The following is a 16,366-nucleotide window of genomic DNA, read 5'->3' on the forward strand; positions in this document are numbered from 1 at the left end:
CACCTAGTGCCAAGTGTGGCCATTCCCAGGTCCCAGTTTACGGCGCGCACGCACACACATACACACACACACACACACACACACACACACACACACACACTCAAGGTACTCAATTAAGCCACATTCAAAGTCAAAGTGTGATCAACCACAGAGAAAGAAGAAAGGAACAAAGGAGGGTGGGGCTGCTGGGCTGCTGGGAGGCCCAAGAGGCTGAGTGGCCACTGCCTTGAAACAGCTTACAGCTGAGAGGATGCTGCAAAAACAGCAGCATGGTTTGGTTTTATCTAAGATGCAGGGAGAGAACTGCCCTGACATTTACCTGTGTCCAGGCGCTTTCCCGGGGACTCCTCCTCCACTTCGGAGTCTCCACATGTGCTCCTCGACCTTTTCCTTGGCTGCAGTAGAGTCTCCAACCTCGGAAGGACTACAGACAAAAAGGTTTTGGTCCCTAGCTGAGGAGAAGTTGGCTGGGTTTCAGTGTTCTTGGCAGACTTTGGGGGGCTTACACTTTTCGATTTGCAGAAGAGAACAGAAGTGCGTCTGTTTACATCGCTTGATGGCTCCGCCACTGCGGAGGCCGCCGCCGCCGCCGGCACATCGCCACTACTGGCGAGGGTGGGCTCTGGAGGGTGTCCGCTTACCAGTGCGTTCTGAGTGCAAGTGCTATGTGATTCATTATCAAATGTGACTCTTTTGAATAGTTTACTCTGCTCGGGGTTGAGTTCTACTGGTTTGAGGGTTGGTGGTTCTGAATTAGTCTCCGAGTTTGAAGGAAGAGGTAATGCATCTGATGGTTCAAGTTTAGGGGGAGATTTATCTCCTGAAAAAATTATAAATAAAGTGATTTTGAAAACTGAAGATTATAAAATCTATTATAAAACTTATATAAATGTGAAGTCCACCAAAACACTAATTCAATTAAGGAAACAGCATCACACACAATGGTCCGCTGAGCAGTGTGCAGCCTGGGCGTCAGGTAACACTGTGTGTTTCCCTAACAAAAGATTTCGGGCCTGGTGTCCTAAGCCCAGGTGCACAAGTTACTTTCTGAAAAAAACTGTGAAAGAGCATTTAACACACAGCAATATTAAAAATCTCATCTGAGTTCAGAACAATCTCTGCATCCATGTTTACTTACCTTGAAGAAGGTGCAACAGTCAGAACTACGGGAGCCTTAAAGGTTCCACAGCAGTTTATGCTGCACCACAAAGTGACAAAGGGAAGGAAACAAATACTGAACAGGGCTTTTTTAGAACTGTGGGTGGTGAGCAGCTGGGGAGGACTCTAATGGAGGCAGGATGACCTTTACTCCTTTAGAACACATAGATGGGTGAGTTCCCCACTTTACCCTCAGATCCTTAAGATAAAAAACCCACCCAAATTACTTCAACCTCTTTAGGAAGGTATTTACAAATTACCAACATGGGAGCGGGAGCGCTGGCTCAGCGATTAAGAGCACTTGCTGCTCCTGCAAGGGACACAGGTTCGGTTCCCAGCACCCACGTGGCAGCCAACAACTCTCTAGAACTCCAGCTCCAAGAACTCCAATGCCCTCCCCTGGACTCTGCCACACAGGGCGGGTACACCTGATACACTTACAGAGAGGCCAGACACTGTTCATACAATAAGATAAAATAAAATCAATATGGACCTGGTATCTTAATCATAAATTCAACCCCAGGAAGAAGTATCTTCCTGTCTTCACACAAAAAGCTCAAGCGACAAAAAGCTCAAGCAACAGGACAGCATTAAGCCACTGTGTACGGCCAGAACCTGCTGAGCTAAACTGCTAAGGGTTCCCTCTGGACAAGATTCTGAGACTCTCACTACAGGACATATGACAGAAAATTCAAGAGCATCAATTTCAACATTCCAAAGTAGCATGCATATGTTATCACTAGGTGTGGTTTCTATTTTATTCAAAGTACAAATTTCCCACAAAACATTTATACTATGTCACAATACTTTACATTCAAAAGTCACTCTGAAAATAAAAGGCTACACAACTTAAAAGCCTCATGGATGTCCCTGCGTCACTTGATTATCTCAGAACAAAGGCTCTACGCCAAGGTTCTCCTCAGGACCTCCACTCAACACCACCACACTGGAAACAGCCGCTCTGGCAAGTCAGCTGGCTTTGGGCTAACTGTGTGCACGTGGAGCCTGTTAGAGACAAGTCCACCACCAAGCAGTGGAAACAGCCTCAACAGCTGTTACGAGGTCTTTGGTTGAAAAGCTTTACCCACGAGATAAGGGGTGCACAAACTCATGCCACAGGAACCAAAACCTCTGTACTTGGAGATTATACTTCCAAAGTGGAAATGCTGAACTTGAAACACTGACATGTTGGGTGTGACAACATCCTCCCTGCCCGCTTGGGTTGGGTTCATTAACAGCTTTCGAAGGTCAGTAGCATTTGCAAAGTACTTGGGGACACTGAGAAGATGGGATTAGGAACAGCGCAGAGCCATGCATGGCATTCTTGGTACACATAAACATGAAAACAGAAGTTCCTGGGTGGTATGTGACGCTGACAGAGAGCGCGTGGTCAGGGTGGGTGACCTCTACTGGCTCCTTCTTCACGGGTCTGCCCCTCTCACCAGAGTCCAAGCAGCTTATCTATCCTAACTGAGGCTTCCAAAATGTCTAATCCAGTCCCCATGGCCTCTTCAAGGCTAATGGGCAGCCCCAAGCAGTACAAGACCACCAGAGAGCTGTACCAGAGGCCTCCTACCCAGGTCTCCAGGCACTGTAGATCTCCCATCTCTATGGCTAAGAGGTACCAAAGACCCATTTTCTGCCTCCTGCCTAACTTTCAGATTCAGTCACTACAGCTAAGACAGTAAGTGAACATCCCTGCCCCGTCCAACAAGGTGTCCGCCACATTCCATTCCCCCAAACCACTGTCTACTCAAAAGCTGCTTGTCCACGAGCATAGCCGGGCAGGCACACCCATCGATGGTCCCTCATAGCCGGGCAGGCACACCCATCGATGGTCCCTCTACACTCAGGCCATGTAGTCTCCCTGCTCTGTGGCAACCCTGAGGATGCGTCCAGGTTCCCAACCGCTGCCATACCTTTCACTGGCACATTCTTGGGTGCCACAAAAACAATCATACTGGATATAGAAGGCTTTGTACAGTCCCAAGGGAAGCAGCATCTCCAGTAGCCATAGGGCTAGGCTACATGGACCCCTAAAACTCAAGTCTCCTCACCACACTGACATCTAGCAACACCTGAGGCAGGCAGGCTCCTAGATGAGTGAACTCTCACTCCAGAGCACTGGGCAGCACCAGTGCCACAGCTGACACTCCCATCAGGTCCCCCAGGCAGAAAGAATCTCACTGGCAGTTAATATACAAATGTAAACATATTCATTTTCAAAATCTCACTGTCTACTAACAACTAAACATTACTTAAACGGCATGTTCTGTTCTCTTCTAGAATCAATGCCCCACACCTTAAAACATAATAAACATGCCAGTACTCAAAAACTCCCCAACAAGATTTACAACACAGAGCAGCAAGGCTCATCCTTTTCCCACATGGATTCCACAGACATCTACTCAGAACCAGCTATTACCTGTTTGACCGAGATTCTCTACACACAAGGCCACCAAGCCAACTGAATGCTTCCACCAAAGCCACAGATAACTCAGGATACCACAGCGAGTAGAGCATTCAATAGCTAGAAACTGCACTATCCACACCAGCAATCTATCCTGCTCCCTTCTGCCAGCCCTGAAGAACAGTTTCCACTGTATTCAATGCCGAATTTTAGCGTGGGGTACACACAACAGGAACAGCACATAGCTGCTGCAGAAACAGTGATGTCCCACTGGCGGCGCTGATATGGCCCAGAGTAGTCACAAGCACGTAGACTCTGGGCTCGCCAAAGCTCCTAGTAAAAATGAATGATTAAAAAGGTCTAAGAGCTCAAGCTTGTCCCCCAGGTTTATCATGGCCCCATTCCAAGTGTCCCTCAGACTTCAACTGACTGAACTCTTCATTCAGCCTTAAGGTCAGCATGGAAGAACTCCTGACAAAAGCCTTGCATAAGCAAGCCAGGGAATGTCCACTGTCCAAGACAGCTAGGGCCTGTTTTGTTCCTCAGATGTTAGCCTTTTGGGGATGTTTCCTCTAATGCAAATACCCTAAATGTTACAATACACAAACATGTTGTTTAATTACAATTTAAGTGAAACTGTTTATTTTATATTAAGATATGCCTTCCTAGGTATGAAAAATCTATGATCATTTTCAAAAAAAAAAATAACAGATTTTTTTTTAAATTGGTCATGAGGTCTCAGGGCCCTAGCTGGCCTGGAACTTGCTCTATAGGCCAGGCTGACCTCTAAACTCATAGAGCTCTACCTGCCTCTGCCTCTGGGATGTGCCTACTGCCGACCAAAACATCCTCTTTGGGAAGAATATGCTGAACTACATAATGTCCCAACATGCATATAGCAATTTCACTGTTCTGCGTCTGTCATTCACACCAGACTTTAAGTACTCCCCTGTGCCTGTCTGGAATTCAATCTCTTTAAGGGGCCCTAAATTCCACCCTCACAGCTCTGCCTCAGAACCAACTGTCAGGCTATTTCCTTCTCCATTCATCTTTCCTCTCAGCTAAAAGGAAAATACTGCTTTCCTGCATTTTAAGCACTGGCCAATAGCAATTCTAGGCACGTGTCCCAGGCAACACCAATACACTTCCTTTAAAGTGGCCACAGCAGTACAGAGCACCAGATCTGGTGTTCCAATAGTACTGTTCTTCCTTGAATTGAGATACTAAAGAGGACCCTCAACCTGTAAAAGCTTGGTTTCTCTTTCAAGAGCAAGCTACCGCAATATCATGGGTGAGCTGTCCTCCCTAACCCTCCCCAGCTGACTCTTTAGGGCTGTGTTCAGATCACTCACCGGGTGGCTGGACCAGGGTTTACTCAGCCAGTTCTAGCAGTGGGAAGAGGAGCCTGCAAAGCACTGCCATGAGAACCAGGCCACGGCACTGTATGGGACTCACCACAGAATACAAACAACAGTATCCTGGATGCATCTGTTTGTCAAAGGTCCTGTGGGCAAATGTTCCTTAAAGAATGCACAGAGCCCCCAACAGAGGCAGAAAACTGCCACATGCAGGTCATTAGAAAATGGGGAGAAAATGTCACACACCGAAGAATAAAACCTTTACTGTGTGACCAGTCAGACTTGCTACCTAATGGCAAGGCAGAGGGCATTTGTGAAATGTACAAGTGGACACTCTGGAAGGCTGGAAGGCCAGGAGCACTCAGTAGGTTAGTCCCGGCTTCTGCTGGTTGCCTAGCATAATCATATAAAAGAAGCAACCAAAGAAGGGGAAAGTGGGCTAGAACATTGTCACCAACTGTCAAAATTGTAAGCCTAAATTTAACATGACACAAGCATACCGAAACCATGTCATTCTGAGGAATAGGTCAAAGTCACATCTACTAACAGGACAGCCATACAGATAGTTACATCTGTCTTGTGTTAATGCTTTCAAATTCTTATTTGGATGGGGCAGAAAAAATACACAGGGAGCGCCTAAGTCAAACTGCTAAAAACAGAGGCAGAAGTAGGTCTTATTTTTCTTTCCATTTTATAGAACTGAAATGTGGTGCCGGCAGCGCAAGTGCATTAAAGGCTGCTGTGCTTCTCCAAATGTGCCACAGGTAGTTGTACCACACACGAAGGCCTCCACACAATGATCTGCTCGTCAGGGGTAAATCCCACTGGAGAGACAGCCTCTTCTGTCCTTCCTCTCCATCCTAACATCTCAGCTATCCAGCTCTTTCCCAAGATGTCACTCACTGCTGCTAGAATTAGTGTGTCCACTGAAGGTGACCCACAGGAAAGGCCTGAGGCAGAGGGAGAGTCTGAGAACAAACCTGTGCTAAGAAGCACTTCAGTCTCCTTCCCATACTTCACCGCCCAGGGCTGGGTTGTACTCTAGCAATTGCTCCTTTGAAAATGCTGTCATAGCACCAGCAGGAGGGCTTGGGGTTGAAGTGCTTACAAGGCCTGACCATCTGAGCTTGATCCCAGGATCAAGTAAGATGCCAGGAAAACCAACTCCAACTGACCTACATAGACAAAGTAAAAACAACTTCAGGGACTAACCATCTAATACTCTGCCTCAACTTACAAAACACAACTAAGATAGTTCTTATTCCCACCATAGACGTCACCTTCAACACTGCGTCAGAGCTAACCTATTCCTTGCAAGTCTTTCAGGCTCAAGTCTTTCATCTCATCCCATGCCTTTAAACTTGTAAACTAAGTGCCAAAACACAGCACAGACAGCGCACCCTGAAACAGCCTTTCCAGGGCATACAGAGCTTAGGAGGGATATCCCGTGACCAAGGGTTCTGCGACCTCCAAAACTCACAAGCTCATGATCACACAGACTGCCAGTTAAGCCTGTCAAGAGACAGCCACGTCCACGAGGTATGGTCCTCCCACCCCGTCATGCTTACCTTCCTCGCCCGTGTCCGGCACCAGAGGAGCAGCGTCGTCTTCACAGCCTCCTGGGCCTGCCCCTGCGGATGGGGGCTGGCTGTGCTGCTGGCTGAGCTTGTTCCGGAGAAGAGCAATCTCTTTTTTGAGCAGCTTTGCCCGTTTACTCCGTGAGCCGCTGGACTTCATGGAGCAGGTCAGGTCCAACTTGTCCAGAAGTTCTCTCAGCTGCTCCTCCAAGCTCATGTGGGCCCTGTTGGCTGGGTCCAGCAACCTGTCCACTGAACCAAAGAACATGCATCATTAGCCACCTGATCCTTGGCCACTGTGAGAATAACGCACTGATCCTAGCTATTCTTTACCCTGCCCATGGCCAAAGCACAAGCTTCACCATTTATTTAAATGTTTTTGTTTAGTTGGTTTTTTGGGGTTGTTTTGGTTTGGTTGTTTTTGAGACAGTGTTTCTCTGGGTAACCCTGGCTGACCTTGAACTCAGAGATCCATGGGTACCTGCCTCCCAAGTATTCCAATTTCACCATTTGGTGCCACACATAGTCCCCTCTACCCTGATTCTGAATCCATGACAAGGCTGTTGCCACAAGGAGAAAAAACACAACTCAGTCCTGCTGTGTAAAAATCGAGGAGCACAAAGACCACCAGAAATGCGTGAGAGCACCAGCACAGACCAAAGATGGACTGCCGACAGACTCTGAGTATGCACATATGTTCACGTGGACTGTCTATGCCTCGCAAACATCATCTTATCAAGTTCTTGCACATACATTACTGTGCCCTGCCCAGGGACACTAGGCTGCAGAGTCCATAGGTCTCTCCAAATTCTAGGAACATTGGCTACAGAACTTACATTAATGAAGTAGCCAAAGAAATTCTTTAATCTGTGTGAAGAGAAAACCAGCGGAACAGCAATGGCAACAGAGAAACACAGCATAAAGGAGACCTGCCCACACCTGGTAGCTGGCCCGTGAGATTCAGAAGGGCCCTGTCTAAACAACAGCACTGACTGGTACCCGGACCTGATAAAAACTGCCCAACTGGCTAACTCAAGGCTTATAGCCACCACGAAGGCAACATCAACAACAAACCCCTCAACTTTTCAAGCTTCGTTTCTTTTGCTCTCTTGCTTGCTGGGACAGCGGTCTCATATATAGCCCAGGCTGGCCTTTATAATCCTCCTTCCCCAACCTTCTGAGTTCTAGGCCAGCTTTCTTGCTTCCTTCTCAACAGGAGTATTATTGTGGTTTGCATAAACTCGGCTGAGGGGGGAGGCACTATTAGGAGGTGTGGCCTTGTTGGAGTAGGTGTGGCCTTGTGGGTGTGGGCTCCTAGCTGCCTGGAAGCCAGTATTCAGCGAGCAGCCTTCAGAAGACAAGGAACTCTCAGCTCCCCCCTTCACCATGCCTGACTGAATGCTGCCATGTTCCCACCTTGATGACGGACTGAACTTCAGACCCTGTAAGCCAGCCCCAATGAAATGTTGTCCTTGTAAGAATTGCCTTGGTCATGGTACCTGTCTGTTCACAGCAGAAAAATCCTAAGATAGAAGTTGGTACTAGGGGCTGGGGTATTACTGCATAGGCCTGACCATGCTTTTGTTTGGAAGAATGTGGGTTTGGGGACTGTGGGTTTGGAAAACCATGGAATGTTGCAGGTGGGGTTTAATGAGCCATCCTAGTAGGAATATGGAAGACTTTGTCGCTGAGAGTGATGTGAACTGTGTAGACCAGGCCCAAGGAGCTTCAGTGGAGAGTTGCAGTATGTGGCCTAGGGACTTGTTTTTGTAGTTTGGTGAAGAACCTGTGGCTGCTTTTTGCCTGGGTCTGAAGAGGCTGCCTGGGGCTAAGGAGACTCAGGTTAATTACATGACAAACAAGTCTCAGAAATGCCCAACCTAGACTTTGTTCTCTAGTTAAGTCTCATGCAGAGCATTCCTAATAAGCATAACAAGGTTAGAAAGGAAACCAGGAAGTGGAAATGAAAAGAGCAGAACCCCTGGGTTCAAGGATTTTAGATTAAGGGAGTGGTGACCTTGGGGCAAGACCCCACCCAACTAAATTTAGGTCCACGAGGCAGAAGTAGCCTTTTAGTTCCAGAGGCAAAGGCAAGCAGATCCCTAAATTCAAGGCCAGCCTAGGGCAGAGCAAGTAGTAGAAGAAGGAAGCTTATAAACTGGCCTGGTGGTACATGCCTTTAGTCCCAGGAGTCAGGCATGCTGATCTGAGTTTCAGGTCAGTCTACTGAATGAAGATCCTAGAAGCTAGTGATAAAATGCAATAGACCGAGGGGCCGTGGCCAGCTCCTGCACATAGCTTAGGCCTTCTGTCTTTGGCTTTATAGTCAAAAGGAGAAAGACTATGCTGGTTAGCTGGAGCTAAGAAATTAGCAGGGATTAAGAAGAGACCCAGCAGGGCAGATGAGATAGCTCAGGGGTTAAGAGCACTGACTGCTCTTCCTGAGGCCCTGAGTTCAATTCTCAGCAACCACATGGTGGCTTACAACCATCTATAACAGGGATCTAATACCCTGTTCTGGTGTGTCTAAAGACAATAGTGTACTCATATAAATAAAATATATAAACCTTTAGAAAAAAAAGATGACCACCATCATCACTGACATGAAATCTTGTGGGAAGTCTTTTCTCAGAGCACACAGAAGCTGTGTTCCAGAGACAGGCAAGTTTGTACCTTACGCTGCAGCTGTATACTTGGTCACCCGAGTGGTACAGGTTTTAAAAGCATGAGAGGGTCATGAAGAGCAGCTGAGGCTCTGCACTGTGAGAGGCCAGGCAAGACCATTGGTGAAGATGCCGCCTCAGCTGCAGCTGATGGCCCAGGACTGAAGGGATCATGCAAAGGAGTTTAAAGCTTGGCACCATGAAGAGAGCCTATGAAAGTCTATTGGTGAAGCCAAGTTGCAGCAGAAGACCCCAGTGTATTGGAGATGCCAGTGCTGTGGGATGATCACCAAGAACGGCAGCGGTAGTGGAGTGGGTCAACCTGAGCAGAGCTGGAGAAGTGACACCAGTCGTTGGAAGAGCACAGAGGATCATGTGTGGATACCAGACATTGAAACATAATAAACGTTGCTGGAGACTGCAATATTTGAGATACCAGAGCTGTGGGCTATCTGCTGAGGAAAGCTGCTAACAGGGAGTGGAACCAGGCCAGGAGAAAGAAGTTTGTTGCAGTCAACAAAGATAAAAAAGGAATTGGAGATCTGAAGACTGCTTTGACATCAGACATGAAGATGCAGTGTTTGGAGTTTGCTCAGCTGGTTTCCTGTCTTGCTTTGGGGATTACAGTTAAGTGATTGGATGAATCACTGTTGAGAGTGCTATAGACTATGGGGGCTTTAGAAGCTGCACTAAATGTACTTTGCATTATTCTATGTTTAGGTATGCCTCCCCCATAGGTTTATGTTTATGGGGGCCAAGGAGTGGTATGTGATGGTGTGTATATGCTCTGCTCAGGGGGTGGCACTTTTGGGAGGTGTGGCCTTGTGAAGCTCCTAGCTACCTAGGAGCCAGTATTCTGCTGGCAGCCTTCAGATGAAGGTGTAGAACTCTCAGCTCCTCCTGCACCAATCCCGTCTGGATGTTGCCATGATCCCGCCTTGATGAGCATGATGATGGAGTGGACCTCTAAACCTGTAAGCCAACCCCAATCAAAATGCTGTCCTTATAAGAGTTGCCTTGGTGTCTGTTCCCAGTAAATCCTGACTAAGACAAGTATCTTCATTATAGCAGGCTCAAGACAGTGGAAGAGGCGCCCAGAGCTCATCCCCTGCCACAGATCACACTTCTACTCCAATCACTGAGGAAGAAATACATTTGTACTTTTTATTACTTTCCTTTTGGCAAAAAGCCTGGCATAGAAATTTATTTAGCAATGGCAAAGTCAATTTCCTGGAAGCTCAACTTGGAGGCTGCAAGCCCTGTCCATCTACAGAGCCTGAGAATCAGAGGCTGTGGGCTCAAGGACTCCCAGATGTCCCTGGGCTCCTCTGCTTCTAAGGGCAGCCAATACCATCCAGAGCACAGTCACAGCCACAACAGATAAGGCTGAGAAAAGAACAGAGATGTGGGGGGCAGGGGGGATTGGGAAAGGGGAAATCACTTAGAATGTAAACAAAGAATATAGAAAATAAAAAATAAAAAAACAGGGATGTGTGTGAAGGCCTAAGAGTCCCTGTAAATCCGGTGGTTCAGGCTCAGCTCCTGCTGGGGGGACATCTCAGCACAAGGACCTATTTAGAGTTGCAGAAATTTTGTCACCTATATGTGTGAATTCATATCTATTTGTCAAAACCGGGTCTCAGGAAACCTAGGCTAGCCTTAATTCACTATGTAGCCAATATGACCTTTAAATTCTAATCTTTGTTATCAACATGCCCAGTTTATGCTGTGTTGACATTGAACCCAAAGCTTTGTGCAAGCAGAAGAAACACTATTAAACCACACTCTGACCTGCTTGCTTTACTTTCTAATTATACCCTTTGGATCAGTTTTAGTTTTTAGGCAGAGTCTCACTAGTCTGGAAATAACTACAGTTTAGACTGGCCTTGAATTTGTGGCAAACTTCCTGTCTTAGCTTCCAGAGTGTGGCACTACATCGTATCTATCCTGTCTGCCCTGCAGATAGATAGTTTCTCTGGGCCAGACACACAGGAGACCAGAAGTGAGAGAGCCTTCAAATGCCCTGGCCTCCCTAAGCCACAAATATAACCCAATGGGAAAGCAAAGGCAGTCAGGACACAGGGACCAGCTAGCAAGTCATCCAGGAGAAGGAAAAGCACTGGATAAAACACAAGTCAGTACAATTCTGCCCTTTTCCTGGACAGTCAATGGCAGGAGAAAAAGTAGCTCAAATCAGGAACATAGTATCTTGGGTTTTGGAAACAACTGTGAATACAGTAAACTTCACACTCCAAGGTAGACCAGCAAGCCCCATTCGCCTACTGTAGACATTTACTACAGAATAAACAATTTGAAGGGACAAACTGATCAGGGGCCAGATGTGATGGTGCACATCTTTAACTACAGCAGTCAGGAGGCAGAAGCAGGTGGACTTCTGTCAATCTCAAGCCAGCCTGATCCACATATCCAGTCCCAGGCCAGCCAAGGCTACTCTACCCATTGAGACCTTACCTCCAAAAACACCTCCCTACTTGGAGGAAACTACTAACAACACAATAGCGCGTGCCTGTGGGGCCCAGAGTACAGTCTGGCCCTGGAGGGTTGGAAGGGTTAGGCCATGTCCTAGAAGCAGGCTAAGGCTGAGCCCTATATAAACACCTGCAAGCATCCCAGAGAGGATCAGAGGCACAGCTTTTGTTTCTCAGCTGAAATATGGTGGCTAATAAATAGCTGCCTTCTCACTGCAAGACTTCCTCAGAAGTAAGGTCAGACCCTTCGGAGATGAATCCTCAACTACGGTGTCTTCATGGCCTTCATCACCTAGACATTTGTTTCTCGCAGTGGGTGCTGCATACACAAGGCACGTACATACATGCACCTCAGGGGCACTCGTGTGGGCCACATGCTGGAATCTTAGTGAGTGCAGTCTGAGAGGAAAAGCATCCGCTGTCCTCCTGGATACAGTTCTTACCCTCTTCCCAGGAGAAGGGCCGCCGAGGGGCTGCAACGGGTCGCTCAGGCAGGTGCATTCCCGAGGCCTCTTCCAGGCCGATGCTCTCCACCTCACGCCGGGCCTGCCTCAGGACGACCCCTCCCTGATCGCGCAGCCGCACTGCAGCTCTATAAAACACCGTGTCCTTGGCGTTGTACTTCATGCAGTTATCTACAATGAGATTAAAATCCTCCTCAAACGCTTGGAGGTTTTTATACCCTTGAGCTTCTAGGCGTTTCCTCATTGTAGCAAAGTCCATGGGGTGTTTAATGTGATCCAAATAATCTGGTACCTAATTTTAGGAAGGAAAATAAACATTTACAAACCAAAGAAAGATCAAAACTTATTTCATGCTTTCTATAAAATCAATCACACCTGAGACTAATTTCACATAACAACACTAAGACAAATCACCACAGGGACCCTCCCAACCTACTTCAACTAAAAGTCTATCAGATGGGGCACCAACAGGACTATCATCACCAATAGCTAAGTTCTCAGTACAAAGTTTCACCTAGGCACTTTCAGTGCTTTACAATGAGGTACCATCTTTCATTAAATATTAAATAATGATGAGAATTAAGAATGTAGGTAACCTGCTCTTCCCAGTTCCATGCTTCCTAACCAAGAAGCAGCACAGATCCAATCAAGAACAGTGAGCCACAGCGACACGCACCTCCTTGAGACTCACGGGCTGTGCAAAGATCTTTGCAGGGTCCTTCTCCTGCAGCTGCTCCAGGACTGAACGGAGCAGCACAGTCAGCGGTGTCAGCCGGAGCTCCATAGCCATCTGCTCCACCTTCACCTGGCAACAAGAGCAAGCACTGTCTCTAGCGGAGTGTAGGGAACACCTCTCTTGGAGATGAAGCACCTCCACATATTATTGCACAATCACAGAATCACCACTGCAACCAGCAGCATAGACCAACCCACGTGCCGGCTACCACCACCCCACCCCGCCACAAAGCAGCCTTCTCTGTGCTAGGATATGTACTTCTTCCAAGGCAGGGGTCTCCTTTAAGACCCTGTACACTCTGGAGCTAGCTTCCCAAAAAGGACAACACAGAGGTACCACAGGACCAACTGTAAGGTAGGGATATGCTATAGGGTGAGGACAGCACACAGAGCCAGCAGGTACACTCCAGAGCACTCCAAGACAGCAAGATGTCCATCCAGAGGCCCTGGGGGGTGGCAGAACCCAAGGGCGGGCCTCCCTCCCTCCCTCGCTCACCTGCTCACGCTTGAGTTTTTCACGCTTGCGCAGCAGCTCGATCAGCAGGCGTGCACGCTCTAGGTCATGCCGCAGCCGCTGCCAGTACTTGAGCTTCTCTTTGGCAGCTTTCATCTCTTCATCATTTTCTCTCTAAGAAAATTAAACAAGACTTTCCATCAGTCACACCCAGAAGTTCTTCTTGCCAGGGGTCTAATGCCACAGGTGAGACTAAAATGGTAACAGGACCGGGGACCTAGTCTCTATAAATACCCAGGCCCTATAAATGTGCTGTGACAAGGGGACAGGAAGGTCTAGTGGACACAGCAGGGTCTTGGCTTGACTCCAGGAGGCAGGAGTGGAGAGAATACACAAGAAAGGAGCTACACAAGAGGTACAAACCTAAGCCAGCCTTGATGGCAGCTCAGGCGCGGCTGAGGTGCAAGGCTCACTTCTAACCCCATAGAGACCAGCGTGAGCACTGTCGTTGCCAGTCACAGTGCCTTCTCAGGTGACAGAGCAGGTACCAGATAGCACGTCTCCTAACTTGGAGCCAGCCCTTCTCTACCCTAGCCATCGAAATGGAAGTGCAGCCCTGGGATGCCAAGAGGAGCAGCAGGAGAGCAGCCTGGCTCTGCCAGGCCACAGGGAGGTGGAGCCTTGAGTTGCTGCTCAGAGTTCTGAGCAGGATAAGAAGACAGCCTAGTAAGCCCCTCAAGGCTAAAACAGGTACTCTTACTACCTCACAGACATACCAGGACAAGAGCTGCTACCACAGGGATAGCATACATCCCTCAACAGCAACCAAGGAACACCAAACAAGAGCAGGGCCCTAGCTACAAAGGACCAGGTTTTCCAGCCACTTTCCAAGAAATTCAACATGCCACATCCTCTCAGTATTCCATGCATCTTATTCAACCAAGTTCCCCAGAGCTCTGCTCCCCCAACTCAGATCTCCTTTCCTGCCAACCCATACTTCCCATTTCTGCCTCCCCAGAGTGAGCCTGTCCAAGACCACCATCCAACACCATCCTCATCCAACACCACAATAGTCATTATCCAAAGCGATCCCCCACTCTACTCTGTGGAAACGGTATGGGATGACCTCAACCTCAAGCCATATGTCCTGCCTGTCCCTATGATAAAGGGATGGAAAATGACCTACCCAAAAGTTTGTCCTCCTGCACTACTGCTAGACAGTAACCTAAATATCCACATCTGCCAACCACAAGCAAAGTGCTGCCGTCTGGCTGCAGAATAGACACGCGACCCTTGTCTCCCGACAGCTTTGCTTCTCGTGGCCCACTGACCACAGCAGAGACTGCAACCCAAGCTACCAACACACTGGTCAAGGATGGAGGGTCTCGGGCAGGGCAAAGTGTCACCAACCAAACTGTATGGACAGCCACTGTTCATGGTATGAAAATGACAGCACAGGACGGGGATGGCATGATCTGTCTTGATGCACACACTTCAACATCCATAGGAATGCACCATGTACCTGATATTATTGACAAGCCTTACGTATTTAGCTGGGGTTGATGACAGTATCATCACATATAGGCAAAGTAAGTGAATACATGAAAAGGGGAGTTCAGAAACCAAACACCATCAGGTGTGGCCATGTATACCTTCAATTTCAATTCTTAGGAGGCAGAGACTGAGTTCTGTGAGTTCAAGACAGCATAAGCCAGCAAGCTCCAGGTCAACCCTATCTCAACATAAACAAAGAAAAAATAAACCAAATACCCTAACATCTCATCCAGACAACTTCCTACCTGTTACTTAGACTTCTGAGTAACCAAAAGGACATTTTGGTTATTCACAGGATAAAACTCCCATGAAGCAAAAGAAATCTCCAGATTGCCAATGGGCCTGTGCATGTGTATTTAGCACAACTCAGTGGTTTGCTCCTGGACTGGTTTTAATCTTTAAAAGGCTATGGGGTAACTGAGCTACTGTCTGCACTCCAACATGCTACAGGCTCAGGAAGAAAGGATCCTGTACACAAATCTACACAAGCCATCTATAAACCAGCTTTCCCAGTACTACTCTGAAGCAATCGACTTTGCTACATGGAAATCAATGCTGGAAGTTTTCCCAGGAAGAGACTTCTGAGAAGGAGAAGCTCAGAATCGGTCACCCACTCCCAACAAGAAACACGCGTTCATTTGTTTAGTGTTTCCACTCCTAACATGTGGTGAGATCTAAATGCTGGGATAAAGAAGGATGGCGAGACCCAACGCTGTGACAAGGACCAGGTCAGCAGTCAGGCCAAGGCCAGTGTACTGGGAAGCACACAACAGATCAGCCACAATGGCTCCCATGTACTTCCCCTAAGGGCAGCTAGGCTCAGCCATGTCAGATCCCAGATTTCCAGGATTCTATGAACAAAAAGGGTATAAGTAGAGGCCCAGAGCTAGAGGAAAGATAAAAATCAGAACGGGGACTTGCACATTGCAAACTGTTTGACCAAATCTAGGGAGCCACACCAACTCACCTCCTACCATAGCACCACTTCAGCAGATGGTACAAGACAACATGCCTGCCTTCCTACCAGACTAGGGCCTATAGAGACCAGAACACACCACTGGGAAGCCTCTCTAAACACCACAGTGAAAGACTCCGGTACAGCACCACCAACCTCAGTGATGTCCTCTCAGAGCAGCTCATCCTGACCCACCATCCCCAAGCCTTATCCTCTACAAGGTCAGTCATAGTTGAGAAAGCTCACAGCTTTCTCCCAAAGCCGGGCAGAGACAACCTTCCAACATCCAACATTTCTAGTCTAAAAACTCCCCAGGACTGAGATGGAGTGCATGCTTAGCGCAATGGCAAGGCTCGGGGCCATTACATCAAGCCTTCCTACAACGTGGGCACAGCTCACAGCCTTCATCTTCATGTCCTCCCTGGACCAGCACAACAGAGCAGACCACTCTGCCAAGGACAAAGGGAAGCCTCCGACTTCCCTTTTAGGTAATTCTAGAATGATCCAGCCCACAACAGCACAGGGCTTGCGTCCTCACAATTCGGTGTG

General features: G+C 47.9%; 1 protein-coding gene across 3 annotated transcripts in view; it reads right to left on the minus strand.

The window, feature by feature from the left end:
* Nucleotides 1–16,366, minus strand: part of Brd1 (bromodomain containing 1) — a 48,436-nt gene that overhangs the window by 14,416 nt on the left and 17,654 nt on the right. The window contains exons 4-9 of one of the 3 annotated variants that reach the window (XR_007973872.1): nt 13,351–13,482; nt 12,796–12,924; nt 12,099–12,411; nt 6,495–6,755; nt 507–820; nt 320–424 (exon numbers count right to left, since the gene is read on the minus strand). Coding sequence is in view for 2 of the 3 variants with exons in the window: in XM_052160270.1 (XP_052016230.1) it covers nt 320–820; nt 6,495–6,755; nt 12,099–12,411; nt 12,796–12,924; nt 13,351–13,482 (1,336 nt within the window). In the remaining variant the exon portion in view is untranslated. Of the gene's footprint in view, nt 1–319; nt 821–6,494; nt 6,756–12,098; nt 12,412–12,795; nt 12,925–13,350; nt 13,483–16,366 lie in introns of all 3 variants that reach the window. The other 2 variants (XM_052160270.1, XM_052160271.1) reach the window with 2 other exon arrangements.

This window comes from Apodemus sylvaticus, chromosome 17 (assembly GCF_947179515.1).
Source record: "Apodemus sylvaticus chromosome 17, mApoSyl1.1, whole genome shotgun sequence".
NCBI lineage: Eukaryota > Metazoa > Chordata > Mammalia > Rodentia > Muridae > Apodemus > Apodemus sylvaticus.